General features: G+C 40.2%; 1 protein-coding gene across 7 annotated transcripts in view; it reads left to right on the top strand.

Moving 5' to 3' along the window:
* The window catches only part of LOC149206006 (uncharacterized), a 415715-nt gene that overhangs the window by 234942 nt on the left and 165242 nt on the right, over positions 1-15531 (top strand). For all 7 annotated transcript variants that reach the window (XM_089395252.1, XM_089395250.1, XM_089395253.1 and 4 more), the window contains 4 exons: positions 1745-1883; positions 1997-2114; positions 2224-2270; positions 2392-2447. In XM_089395252.1, the coding sequence (XP_089251378.1) occupies positions 1745-1883; positions 1997-2114; positions 2224-2270; positions 2392-2447 (360 nt within the window). The remainder of the gene's footprint in view (positions 1-1744; positions 1884-1996; positions 2115-2223; positions 2271-2391; positions 2448-15531) is intronic.

Below are 15531 nucleotides of genomic sequence, written 5' to 3'. Positions count from 1 at the left end.
TAAAAGGGAAGACAATGTATATATATATATATATATATGGTAAAAATTCATTGAATATAATACATATTATATAAAATAACAAAGGAGATACAATACCCAAAATATACAAAGTAATTATAATATATATTAAAATAATCTAAAAGAAGAAATTATAAAATACAAACTAAACTAACTAAAAAAAAAGAACCTATTATATATACTATGCAATAAAGAGGAGCACAATATAAAATCATGAAGAGTTTAACAAAGAATACAAATAAGATATAAAAGAAACTTGTTGTCAACCTTTGACCCAAGTGGCGGATGCCTATTCAACCTAAAACTAACGCTTATCACCTTATACCTCTGCTAGAGGAACCATGAACAAGATTCACCATTTGGAGGCAGGTGGAGAAATTCTATATAAGAAAGGCAAAGGAGGAATGCAAGGGGAGGAGGTGTCTGGTAGATGGGAATGAAGTGTGGTACGGTGGAGAATTTAATCAGAACTTGAGATTTGAGTAATTGTTCTTGAAACTTTTTGGCACAGGGGCCAGAGTGTTTCAATTTTGAAGTTTTTTGGAGCTTGGTACCAAGATTGTGTCCAGTTTGGCAGAGAGGTTTTGGTCATTTTGGTAACAAGAGTAAATTTGGAGATACGACATCTCGGGATCGACTTTAAACGTGTAACCCAAGTATATACCTATGTTATTAATTGATAAATTCTGCTTTAAAAATTTCGCTGTCTGGATTCTAAGCAACAGTTTTGTTAAACTTTGTTAATTTTCTAAAATTAAGGCTTCACAGATTTGATGCAACAATGTTGGTCCTGGTCATTTTGGTACTTCTTAATTTTTCCTGCAACATCATTTTTTTATTCTCATTCGTGCTTTGGTAAAGTTTTATTAAGGACTCCCACATCTCAAAATCATAATTCTTTCCTGACACATGGGGAATGAGGTGATCCTTTATGGCATCTAGGAGAAGCCTCTTTGCCTTGACATTCTGCTTGTTGAAATGAGCCAGCTGTACTGGATCAGTGTATAATGTCATTGCCTTCTCAACAATGTCCCATGACTCAAATTCTTCAAGCACCAATACAATCCTCTCCCTCCATGGACTAAAATTTTCATCCCAATTTAGCCTAACCTCAACCCTTAAACCTGTAGCCATTTGACCTGCTCTACCCAACACAAATGTTCAACTCTGAACAAAGGTGAACACTGCTCCCTCTCAACTCTTATCTCTGTGTATGCTGCTGGTTTGCTCGCTGTTTTGTTCACTGCCTCAACACTTTCCTCAATCTGGCTTTAATACCATGTAGAAATTTGGTGTAGACGCACCCTGGTTTCAAGTTTAGTGATTCCTCATCAAATTTAATGCCCAACCCACATTTAGTATGCTGTTGTCATAAACATAAATATTTTCACAAATTGAAACACATAGAATCTACTTTTACTTTTTCACTTTTGTTGAGATAAAACACAAGCATGCACACAAAAATTTGACACAGCTGTTTTTGGTCAAATGGCCCTGGGGAAACGCCCAAGGTAAAACCAGTGAGAGAGAGGAGGAATTTTTATTTCCTCCAAGAATTTAGTACAACAGTCAAATCAACAATAAATGCAGCCTATCTCCCTTGGGAATCATGTCCAAAGTTCCTGGAAATCTATGCCTAAGCTTTTGGAAGGTTGTCAACAAGTGAATCTGAGTTCCTATCATGTACATTATAAGCCTTCTGATCTAGAGTTCTTGTATTGAGCAGGGAGATGCAACCTCAAAGCATGCCATTGCTTCCACTCCTCCTTCATTGCCCTAAAACTTCAACGGAAAACAGCCCCACCATAGAGGCTGAGAAAATGGCAGATCAATTTATTATAAAGTACAATCTAAATGAAGATCAGGTACATGTACCAGATGCAAGGCATAGTGATGATCTTCTCTTCTGTAATTTGGTGACTTGTGGATTTATTGCACTTTGATTATGCACTGGATTAATACTTTTGTGTTGTTACAGGCAAAAGTTGTCCACATCGTGGCAAAATGGTTCGCAAATTTTAACAGCTCAAATCCAGGATTGGTGCCGTCAAAGCCAGAAATATGTCTTGTACATGGAATTTTTGGGTCTGGGAAAAGTATGCATGTAAATATAAACCTAGAATTGGTCACATTATTATCAGAATTAGGCAGCTGACTTTAGTTTAAGACATGCACGCTGATGGATGTCATATTTTATATTTTCAGGTTACCTTCTGACTGTTATCATCATTTTTCTCACGAGTACTTTCAAGGTTAGCTTCTATTTTAATTTATCTACAATCACAGGTTTAAATTCTTGGATTAGCTGTATTATACTCTTGAACAGCAGTGAGGTCACTAATTTTTTGTGACATCCATCAACCATATAAACAGGATGGTAAAGGAATGAGAATTCTGGTATCAGCTGCAACCAATGTTGCAATTGACAGGTTGTATTCAATTCTTTTGCATAATCATTACTAAAACAAGTGTACTAGCCTAAATATGTAGTTAATTGGCATTCAAATATTTCTCCAAACTTGCATTTTATACATCGTGTATCTGAAACGTGACTTGTATTAATTGACAGAGCATAAATATTTCAAAAGCATCACTTATAGATAAGATAGTATAATTTTATTAATGTCCAATAAATGACCACAGAAGTAGTTCAATTGGACTATAGGATAGAACTAGTGTCAATGCAATGTGGTAGTGCAAAGGAAACTCATAGCTCAATACGAAAAGCAAGATCATAAAGAACCAAGTGCCTAATTGTTAATTTTAGGATAACAATGGTATGTTCTATGCTTAGAGCAATTTTACTTCAATTTCTTTACTAGCCCAATATCAATACCCAGTTCAGCAATCACATCATCATGATAGTAAAATGCAGATAGAACATAAACAACAACAGTAGAAGACAAGCCAACACAAGAGGACACAAGATATGGCACCAGCCAGGGACAAACCCCAATGTGGGGAAACCCTTGATCAATTCTTCTTGTCATTCTTCAAAAGTTCAGCAGAGAGAGAGAATACAATTTACAATATTCAATTGCCCAATCTGATCAATCAAAACAGCAGAAATAGAAACAGAAATTGACCTCCAAAACAACTATGTCAACCTTGGTCAACTCGGCCTCCAACAACAAGATAATGCAGCCCAAAACAGTATGAAATTAACAAGAGAAACCTGGTCAACTAAAGTCAACACAACAACCAGAACTAGGGCAGTCAATGCAGGGGTCAAACTGCCTCAGTTTTTGTGTCCAAAATTGTGGCTTGCTCAAATGGAAATCTCCCTCACAAAACCGAAGTCAATGCTGGTCAAAGTCAGCCTCCTGAAATTTCGGTCAAATCTGGTCAACGCAGTAGCTAGAAAATCAGGCCTTCCTTCATATGTGTGAAGAGAGGGAGAAGCCCATAAATCTGTACCCAATCAAGATGAATGAGAGTGATGCCAAAATGAGGAGGAGGCACCTTGTATTTATATGCAACGTTGAAGGCTGGAGGAGGCTAATTTGATGGCTAACCGACCTTGACAATTTGTCCATAATCAAAATAAAGTCATAACTTCAGTTGTACATGTCAGAAAGGGATGATCTTTAGTTGAATCCTACCCTCTCAGAAAGAGGAATCCAAGAAAAATATCAGCTGCCTCATAAGAGTTGTCCAAAGTGATGTTTGGCCCTAGTTGCCAAATTTAACACTCCCTCTCAACTAGGGAAAACATCACCTGCCAAACTGTCTGACAATTTGTACCATCCATGTCACTGATCTGTTTTGCTGAACCATGAAGAAAGAAGAAATGATTGAGAATGTATCATACCATTCTCCACTGACCCCAAGTCAGTCTCCAATAATAGAGAGTGTATCATACCACTCTTAACCGACCCAAAGTCAGTTTCCATTGGTCCCAGATCAATATCAACATCCTAGCATAGGGAGTACGCTAGTACATGATGCGTCCATCGGTAGTACTATGGTCCCTATACTCATTTCCCTAATCATTGGCCAGATGAGAGATACTTTGCATGAGTCCCAGACTACATGGGTAGGATGTGTCGGCAGGAGAAGGTGAACCACTCATCCTGCTCATATGCCATAGGAGAAGGTGAACCACTCACCCTGTACATCGCGCACCAATAGGGGAGGGTGAACCACTCACCCTATGGTCGCTCATTGCTCCAAGAAGTACCCCAAGCCCCCCGGAGCTCCCTAAGCTCAACATCCATCTCATATGGGACCCTCATAAGAGGGTCTCTCCACGACTCCAAGTCGTTCATAGAAGGTCAAGAATTTGACCTTTCCTAGGGTTTTGTAAGAATATCGGTGACCTGATCATCATTCCCATTGTGTTGGAGCCTTATTACTCCTCGTTGTACCATATCCCAGATATAGTGGTCCCTGATATCAATATGCTTGGAGCGGTCATGAAACACGGGATTCCCCGAAAGACGAATCCCACTTTGATTGTCGCAGAAGATCATGGTGGTATCCAACACATGTCCAAACAACTCACTAAAGAGCTTCCTCAACCAAACAACTTCACAGGAGGCCAAACTAGCAGCAATATATTCAGCCTCAGCGGTGTGTTATGTTAAAAATTAGTTAGTCTTTAATTTTAGGTTTATTATTTAATTTTAGGATTAATTAGACGAAAGGGCACGATCATAAGATCATGCCCTTTCCCCAAAGGGTGTCCATGGCGATATATAAGCCAGGAACCCCATTGTAATCATTCATCATCTGTCTATTCATTTATTAATAAAATATTTATATATATATTTCTGTTTATTAAGAAGTTTTTGCTTCATCTGGTATTAGAGACAATACAAACTGGTGACAACCACAAGTTCTGTTGGCCATCAGGCCTACGGGCTTTTTCAGAAAATAGCAGTGCGTGTGGATTATTCGTGTTTGCTTGGAGTGTGTTGTTACAGGCTTGAGACCGCCGCGGAAGACTGCTGCCGTCATTAAGCTCAAATCCCAGAATTCGTCCGGTTATAAGTGGGCCATTTTCTGGCAATTGAACCCTTGTTACGCGGATAATAAGAACATCGGAGGGCGTTGAGTTGTGCGTAATTTCAACGTAATATAGGGGCCTTTTAAGGTTAAATCTTTGCTAACTCCACTGATGTGGTAGAATTATCAAACAACGACCCCCATAAATACAGCACGTCCCGTTTAGTAACTTCGCAAAAACTAATAATAATACTGCGGCAATCGGTCGTTTTTTATAATAACCTGCGGCAAGTTCTGCGTAACCTATGGTAAGACGCTGAACCCTGCAATAGTTTTGCGTAACCTGCGGTGAGCTCGATGGTGTATCTACTCTCGACGGTCAAACGTGATGATTCAGAACTGTCCCTGCGTGTTAATTAAATAAATTATTACACATCGTTAAAAAGATTTTGTTCTTCCGCCGTTAAACGTTGTGTCCATTGGTCAAACGGGTGACATCAATTTATTTTAATTAATTAAAAGTTATATCTATATATATATATATATATATATATATATAAGTTAATTTAATTAATTAAAATCATTTTAATTAATTAAAAGTTATATATATATATATATATCTAAAAGTTAATTTAATTAAAAAAAATTAAGTTGGCAGATAATTACACGCCTCCACATACTCGCTCAATGTCAATGACAATGGCTGATTTTCAAAAGAAATTGATTGACACAGAGCATAAGGTACATAGCAACCGCGATGAGGTTAGTAAAAGATTAGATGAATTCCAGATCAAGCTTGAGAGGTAGGTTGACAATATCAAAAATCAAGTTGACAATATCAAAAATCTTCAGGATACGACAAATCGAATAGAAATAAAGATGGAAAATCAACATGCCCAAACAGAAGCAGATCTCAGAGAGTCCTTAACATTGCTGAAACTTCTGTGTAAAAAGATGGATTGTACACCCGCACAACTACTACGAGAAAATGAAGAGAATCAAGAGCACAACTCATCAGATTCAACAAAGTCAATAGACTCTCATGAAAAAGCTGAATCCCCAAAAAAATCAGCGACACCCCACCAAGAAGTGAGTAATGCGACTCTTACAAACAAGCAACTCTTACAAACAAGCAACTCTGGGATACCTTTACCAATCAACACCCCTTTTTCGCTCAACCATTAGCGACATACTAGCGAAGGGCAAAAGTCGAGATGCCTAAATTCGACGGAAACGAAAAAAACAATGTTGCATGGATAAATAAAGCAGAAGAATACTTCGAGATATATGACATCAATGATGATGACGAAAAGCTCAGGCACGCATCCATGAAAATTGAAGGGGAAGCATATAATTGGTATAGGTGGTGGAAAAAGACAACACACGTCATTAGTTGGAGAAAATTTAAGGATGCATTCTTTAAAAGATTCCAAGTTGTAAAGGAAGAAGAGTTCTTTTCAAAACTCATCAAATTATGACAAAAAGGAAGTGTGGATGAATACACTCAAGAATGGGAGACCTTAGTAACACAAGTACCTGGGTTATCAGAATCTTGTCTAATTCAATCATACGTCTCGGGACTCAAAACCCATTTACAAGTAGAACTTGAGATGCATGGCATTACATCAATAGAAGTAGCAAGACAAAAAGAAAAAACAGCCAAAAAGAAATTCGAACCAATATTTTGGTCAAAAGCGGAAAAAACATATTCAAGACGAAGAATACCTCAGTATGTGGACTCAAATAAATATGTTCCACCACATCGTCGTGAAGATGAAAAATCTAATTTGGAAATGCAAAGGATAAAAGAGGGTAAATGTAAACGCTGTGGTGAGAAGTGGGACCCCAAACATAGATGTGCTAAAGGAAAAGAACCAAAGAACCTATATAATTGTGAAGCAACCAATGATTCAAACAGTGAAGATTATGACATAGAAGAAACAGAAGATGCCCCAGAAGTCTCACCAGAATTAGATGACGGAAGTATTCCGCAAGTGTCATTATCAGCTATGACAGGTATATCGCAACCTCAGACTTTAAAGTTAAAAGGACACATAAAGAAGAACAACATAGTGGTTCTCATCGACTCGGGTAGCACAGACAATTTTTTAGATGCAACCGTGGCAAGGAGACTCAATATTTTTTCATTTCCCTTACCAAATATGAAAGTGATGGTAGCTAATGGTAAGAAGATTGAAAAGGTGGGGAAATGCCATAAGGTCAATTGCAGATTCAAGACTTTAATTTAGAGTCTCCGTTCTTCACGGTACCATTAGGAGGAGTAGATGTAGTCTTAGGTATCCAATGGCTACGAACTTTAGGTACTTATGCCGCCAACCATCAAGTACAATTTATAAAATTCAAATGGGGAGGTCAGAAGTACAAACTGCACGGATTCCAAGCACCATAAAATCAAGTTGTATCATCATCTCAAATGATGAAGCTGAGTCGAAAAGGAGCACCCGCTTATGTAGTACAATGTCACCAATTAGAAATGTTATCTGCAAATATGACCAGAGAAGAGTCACCAGAGATACAAGATTTGATTCGGAAGCATGAAAAAGTATTTCAAGACCTACCTATGAAGATGCCGCCTAATAGGGAAATTGAGCATACAATAGAAGTCAAGGCAGGGTCAGACCCCGTCAACATCAAGCCATACCAATATCCACATCACCAAAAAATGGAAATTGAGAGATTAATTCAAGACCTTTTAAAGTGTGGGACCTTGATCATCATGGAATATCTGATCAAGTGGAAGGACTTACCCGAAGAAGGCGCTTCTTGGGAGAAGGAATCATTTTTTCAACAACATCCGTCGTTATGTATGCTTTGAGGACAAAGCATTCTTTCAAGAGGAAGGCAATGTTATGTTAAAAATTAGTTAGTCTTTAATTTTAGGTTTATTATTTAATTTTAGGATTAATTAGACGAAAGGGCAAGATCATGCCCTTTCCCCAAAGGGTGTACATGGCGATATATAAGCTAGGAACCCCATTGTAAACATTCATCATCTGTCTATTCATTTATTAATAAAATATATATATATATATATATATATATATATATATATATTTCTGTTTATCAAGAAGTTTTTGCTTCAGGGTGCTCAAGGCAATTGACTTCTGCTTCCTGCTCATCCATGATATCGAAGTGGAACCTAGAGAGAAGCAACATCCAGATGTGCTTTTACGATCCACCACATTGCCAGCGCAGTTTGCATCAGAGAAACCATGGAGCCTCACATTCTCGACAGTGTATCTAAGTCCAAGAGATTCTTGCAAGCAATTCAATGTATGTGATGAGGCTCGACAATAAACTGGCTCAATGTATTCACTGCAAAACATATGTTCGGACAGGAGTTCACCAAGAACATTAGGCCCCCACAAGTTGACGATACTCAGAGGGATTTCCCAAATCGGGCCCAACAACACTTCTGCATAACTTCTTGAAGTTAAGTTCCATCAGAGTAGTCACGGACTTACAGTCCACACCCAAATCTTTCAAGAATCTTCACAATATATTTCCTTGAGAAAGGAACATCTCGCCTAGCTTTTGCCAGACCTCCAACCCTAGGAAGTAATGCATCAGTCCTAGGTCCTTCATCTCGAATTCGGAAGCCAACTCCCTCTTACATTGATGAATAAGAGGGTTTGCACATGTTAGAAAGAGATCGTCCACATAGAGTACCAAGATGAGAGGTCTATCATTCTCAACCTTAAAATAAAGGTTCGGATCAGCTTCACTTCTCGTAAATCCCAGCTTCATTAGATAGCTATCCATCCTCCCATACCAAGCCCGAGGTGCTTGCTTCAGCCCATAGAGGGCTTTCTTCAACTTGCATACATGTGACTGACGATCTTGTACTTCGAACCCCTCAGGTTGTTCTACATAGACTTCTTCCTTAAGTGAACCATGCAGGAAGACAGTCTTGGCATCCATTTGATGAAGATTCCATCCTTGCGAGGTAGCAAGGGCTATGATCGAACAGATGATGGTGTAGCAGGCAACCAGTGCAAATATCTCATCATAATCTACACTTTCCTTTTGAGAGAAGCCTCGAGCAACGGATCTAGCCTTGAACTTTTTAGCACTTCCGTCAGTTCCATGTTTGATCTTGAAGAGCCATTTCGAGGGGACAACAAATTTGTCCTTGGGTCTTGGGACTGTTGATTTTTGGTAGCATCGGATGTGCTCTAGCCTTGAAATTTGGAGGAGAGGCTAAGGCACATGAGATCTCCAAGACCCAGAAATCGTTTTGAGAAATTCCACCCGGATGAGGAGTTATTAAAATAATTAATATTTTTAATGGGTTCCTAAGTCTAAACTTAGGAAAATAAAAATATTAATGGGTATTAATAAAGATAAGGGTGAGAAGCTTCTAGGATACGAGGATCAAGTCTGTTTTAATCTTATCCGTTGATTAGGGACTTAATCTCGGCCATTGATTCGTCAACAGGAAAAGTATAAGAGAAGACTTGAGGATCATTTGGAGACACACCAGCAGATACTCAGTATCTCAAGGAAAATCGATTCTCAAGTAGAGGAGATCGATTTCAGAGGGAGAGTTGCAAGGTGGAGGAAGAGGAGGGCATCAACAGTAGGCAGTGACTGAGGAGGAGGTGACGTAGGGACAGTGGGAGACAACACAGAGAGAGACGCAGAGCTTACGCAGGCTGACGCAGAGGGATGCAAAGCCACTCAGAGCCACGCTGGGCCACACAGAGTGACGCAGGGGTGACACAGAAGTGGGAGCAGGGTCTCCAAAGTGTCAGAAGGTCTCAAAGGGAAAGTCTCTGGTGTTTTCTTTCAGTTTCTTTGTAAAATCATTCCTTGTAAAAGAAATTGCTGCTAAAGATTAATAAAGCCCTCATCTGCTGCACTGATTTTCCCACATTGGGTTTTTTCGGGGAAAATTGTCCAAAAATAACTGTGTTGATGTGATTGGTTCTTGTGCATGTATTCTTCTCTGGGTAATGGTGTGATAACTGCAATAGAATTTATTTTAATATTTGCCGAAGGGATTTTGTAAATAAGTTATTGTGAATAATAAGTAGGTGAAATAAATCAGTTGCTGCAGTAGTAGAATTTCAGTTTAGGAATTTTCACATGGTATCAGAGTAGAGATCCGACAACAAGAGAGGAAAATCGATTATGGGTCAAGAGCATGATGCAGAGGCATCCACTCAAGGGTACTTGCTCAGAAGAATGCACAAGGGACATAAATTACGGTTATTCTATGTTGGCTTCCAGATTGGAAGAAGAAGTCGCTTGCTTAGTAAGCTCCGCCTCCTCAAAGGTTTGGTATATAGACAGTGGAGCTCCCTGGCATATGGGAGGAATCCGAGAATGTTTTTTCAGATTATCAGGAAGAAAGAATGAATTTTTCAGATCACCATGGGGAATAAGACCAAGTGTACTCCAGTAGGAAGAGGTAGTATAGTTTCTCAAACTGAAGTAGGAGAGCGGCTTCGAGCAACCAATGCGTTGCATGTGCCAGGATTGGGGATGTACTTACTTTTCGTATCTCAACTTCAAAACAAGGGCTATGCTGTTTTCTTCATTAAGGAGAAAGTATATGTCAAACACCTGAGTTGGAAAAGGAAGGCCGACATTGGAATCAAAAGTAACAGGCTGTACAGGTTGCAACTAGAATCACCAATGGCACTAATAGGCAGTAATGGAGTTAAGATAAGATAATTTTATTAATGTCCAACAAATGACCATAAGAGGTCAACGGGACTGTCGGTTATAATGATTACCTCATGCCAAGCTGGTGGACCAAACAGTCCCTTTTAACATTTCTTTTAAAAAGCAGAAAATACATCTATAATCTAAGTAAATGTAAATGTAGAAACTAGAAGTTCTCGGCCTCGAAACAAAGCACTGCGATGGAGCAGAGAAGGAGAAGAAGAAGAAGGAGAAGAAAAGGCATGGGTCTCCTGTCTAGATACTACTCCTAACATCTGAGGTCGAGAGAAGAAAACTGAGAGAAGCATGTGAAAGTTTGCTGTCCTGTGGGCATACTGGGCTGTTGCTGTTGTCTCCTGGAGGTTCTAGGGCGCCTTCCAGGGGTGGATCCAATCTTGGAGCACTGGTGCAATTTGGTGGGTCGCCCCCCCCGGGACTGCACTGATCTGGTCTCAATGTCTGTGGGTCGATCAATTGTTCTTTTGGTGCCCCGCATTGATGGTAGCACCCTAAAGAAGTTTGTGATCTTCTGCGTGGTGTCTGATCTGGTGGGGGGTTGAAGAAAACGGGCTCGAAATCTGAAGGCCTCCTAGAGATAAAGTGCAAGGCATCTCAGATCAACATATCTGAGGAAGCTGATCAAAGTCTGAGAAGACTTGAAGAGACAATGGAAACGACCTCGAATCTCGTAGTAAGCAGGCATCCAAAGATGAAGTGTGTCTCTGTCTCTATCTCCTGTAAGTGACAGGGTTGGAAAATCCTATCTGCCCTATCGATGTGGTGATTTGTCTCCACCCGAAGTCCGTGAGACCCAACTCTGAACTGCCCGAGGGGGATTCTAAGGGCATGCATCCAATGCTGGAACGTGTATTGGGGTCTGATGATGAGCCCATCCCTGATTTCCAGGCAATGCTCTGCGTTGAAGGCCATTTTTGGATGCAACCCATTGGGAGGATTGGTCCATGTAATTTGAATGTATCGTCTGTAAATATCCTGCTTAATGATTTTATTCAGCTCTTGCTGATTGGGGAGGAGGTGGCCTAGGGCATTCAGAGAGTACTGCAAAGGAGGGAGATGGTCAATCTGGATTCCTGAAGCCTCCAAAAGCTCTGTCACACCAGTGTACCAACATTTGGATTGGCCTGTCTGCATACGGGCGATGTTCTTCGAGGAGCAATATGCTAAATATGGGTATCTGTCATGACCCTTCCTCATGTCTGCCAAACCTCGGAGCCTGTGCAGGAGCGACACTAACCTCAATATCACCTCTAGGCAGAAAGGTTGAGCCCGAACTCTGATAGAATGATGTGCTGAGGAACTGTCTGCTTGCACCTAATGAAACGACGCAAAAGGAGGTTCTGGACCTGCTTTGTTGAGGCCCAATTTGACTCTAGGAGAGAGGGACCCCAAATCTCTAAGCTGTAAAGCACTATGGCACAGGAGGATGGGACACTTACACCATGGGGCTCTGAGAATTATCAAGAAAATAGTATCAGGAGTTCCAGATATTAGTACTGAACGAGATGATGTATGTAGAGGGTGTGCTCTAGGCAAGTATGCCAAAGCAGCGTTTTCTAGAAGTAAAAATAGGGCTAAGAGTGCGCTAGGATTGATACACTCAGAGATCTGCAAACCAATGTCCACAAAAACTCTTAGTGATGCCGAATACTTCGTCACCTTCATCGATGACCATTCCAGGAAGACTTGGATTTACTTTCTGAAAAGCAAGGATGAGGTTTTCAGTCGATTCAAAGAGTTCAAGGTTCTAGTGGAGAATTTGACAGGAAAGAAGATAAAAGTGTTGCGCTCTGACAATGGTGGAGAGTATGTTGACAAGGACTTCACCGTTTTTTGTGCTAAGGAAGGCATTAGACGAGAGTAGACAACTCCCTACAATCCAGAGCATAATGGAGTAGCAGAAAGGAAAAATAGGACTATTGTGGAAGCAGCTAGGGCAATGCTGTATGATCAGGATATGCCTAAATTCTAGTGGGCAGAAGCACGCATCACAACAGTTTATGTCCAGAACAGGACTCCTCACAGGGAATTGGGCAAAATCACTCCGGAGAAGGTCTTCACCGGAAAGACACCTGAAGTCAGTCATTGCGAGATATTTGGGAGTTTAACGTATTGCCATATACTCGAGGAGAAGAGGAAGAAATTAGATCAAACTACTGAGAAAGGATATCTTGTGGGATATAGAGAGAATGCTAAGGCATATAGAGTCTATCTTCCATTGAGTAGGAAGGTAGTAGTTTGGCGGGATGTAAAGTTCATGGAGGATAGAGCTTTCAGGAAATCCCGAGAAATGCCTTTCGAGGAGCAGTCGAAAGAGGAGTTGTTGGTAAAACCACTTCAACCAGCGGAAACTAATACAAGGATTTCTCTTGAAGACAAAGCTTCAGAACAGGAGGAATCTCAGGAAGAGGAAGCGCTGATAAATGTGCCCACTACCAGTGGAAGAATGAGCTGAGAACTTCGACAGATTCTACAGGATGCAGAAGACTTCATTGGTGCACTCAGGAATAGTAAAAGGGAGTGAAGACAGCCAGACAGATACCAGGCCTTAGTAGCTCATGTTGGGGAAACTTCTAGTTTTCAGGAGGCCATTTAGCATCAAGTATGGGTGGATGCTATGGTGGAGGAATAAAACTCTATAATGGTCAATGATGTCTGGGAAGTGGTACTTAGGCCTCAGGACAGATCAGTGGTAGGTTCGAGATGAACCTACAAGGTCAAATATGCTGCAGATAGCAGTGTGGAGAAATACAAAGCCAAGTTTGTGGCTAAGGGGTATGCCCAGAAGCAAGGGATAGACTACGAAGAAACCTTCACCCCAGTAGCCAAGTATATTTCTATTAGAACCGTGATATCTCTTGCAGCACATATGGGGTGGGAGATTCATCAGATGGATGTCAAGACGACATTCTTGAATAGGGCAATAGAAGAGGAAGTATACATTGAACAACCCGAAGGTTTTGAGACCCATGAGAAGAAATCTCATGTATGCAGATTAAAGAAAGCCTTGTATGGGCTTAAACAGGCACCTAGGGCATGGTGCGATCGAATTGATGGCTACTTGCAGAAGATGGGGTTCGTCAAGAGTGACACAGACCCTAATCTCTGCTATTTGGTTGTAGAGAATGAGCCTCTAATCCTAGTGTTATATGTGGATAATCGCTTCTTAACAAGATCATCCAGGCTTATCAAAGACTGCAAGAAGAACCTTGCCATAGAATTCGACATGAAGGATTTGGGACAGATGCATTATTTCCTGGGGTTGAAAGTTTGGCAGCAGAAGGGAGATCTTCCTTGGACAAGGGAGATATGCTACAAAAATCTTGAAGAGGTTCAGGATGCAGGACTGTAGATCTGTGGCTACTCCAATGATCACCAGCTGGAAGAAGATTGATGCATCAGAAGATAAAGACATTGATCCCACCTTGTACAGACAACTTATAGGGTCCCTGATGTCTCTGGTCAATACCAGACTAGACATTTGTTACGCTGTCAACACCCTCAGTCAGTTCGTGGTGGAACCTAAGAGGGCACACTGGGCAACAACCAAACATGTTCTCAGGTATATACAAGGAATAGTTGAGCATGGACTATTGGGATTGTCATCATCATGAGGTGTATCCCTTCTATTTTGACACTCCCTAGCATAGTGACCAAACTTGTTGCAAAGGAAGCATATTCCCTTCCTTCCATTTTGAATCCCGGTCTTCCTTGAATTTGGTTCTTTGAACCTGGATTCTTTTTCTTCTTGGCATAAGCGGAGAATGCGGTAGGATTATTCCTATTCAACGACATTTCCAATTCCATCATGCTTGTTTCTTCTTGAGAACATTTAGTTAGCAATTCTTCAAAACTTGGAATTTTGTCATTATTAAGAATAGTAGTGTTGAACACATGCCATTCGGGAGGAAGAACTCCAAGGGCAATGAGAGTGAGCTCCCTATCAACAATAGCTTCACCAATCGAAAGAAGATCATTTTTGATCTTGGTAATCCTCATGAAGTAGGATTGAATATCTTCATCTCTTCCTTTCTTTATATCCTTTAGCTTATTCTTGAGGAAAGGAATTTGATTTGCATTGCTAGATTTGAACATGCCAAGCAACCTGTCATATATCTTCTTTAAAGTGTTCAAATAAAAAATGTAAGCAACTAAATGCTTATGAATAGAATCCCTGATGATCTTCTTGGCTTTGACTTCACCCTTCTTGTACTTGGTCTTAGCAGCAGTCGGTGCATTAGAAGGAGGTTCTGAAATCTTTCCCTGCACATAATCCATCACATCTTGCTCTTCTAATGTCAAATCAAGAGACATCTTCCATGCATGATAATCAGACTTATCGTGAAGCTTATCATCAGACTTGAAGTAGGATGTGGAAGCAATTGAATCTTGTCTTTGATCAGTGATTGCTCCTCTTGGTGATTTCTCTTTTCACTCTTGCTTGGGCTTTGTCTTCACCTCAGCTCTGATACCATAGTAATTTAGGATAACAATGGTATGTTCTATGCTTAGAGCGATTTTACTTCAATTTCTTTACTAGTCCAATATCAATATCTAGTTCAACAATCGCATTGTCATGATAGTAAAATGCAAATAGAACATAAACAACAACAGTAGAAGACAAACCAACACAAGAGGACACAAGATATGGCACCAGCCAGGGACAAACCCCAATGTGGTGAAACTCTTGATCAATTCTTCTTATCATTCTTCAAAAGTTCAGTAGAGAGAGAGAGAGTACAATTTACAGTATTCACTTGCCTAATCTGATCGGTCAAAATAGTAGAAACAGAAACATAAATTGACCTCCAAAACATCTCGGCCTCTAACAACAAGATAATGCAGCCCAAAACAATT

The sequence above is a fragment of the Pinus tabuliformis genome, chromosome 1_2, assembly GCF_031772625.1.
Source record: "Pinus tabuliformis cultivar Carrire ecotype Pingquan chromosome 1_2, CPIR1, whole genome shotgun sequence".
NCBI classification, from domain to species: domain Eukaryota; kingdom Viridiplantae; phylum Streptophyta; class Pinopsida; order Pinales; family Pinaceae; genus Pinus; species Pinus tabuliformis.
This window is presented reverse-complemented; position numbering and strand designations above follow the sequence as displayed.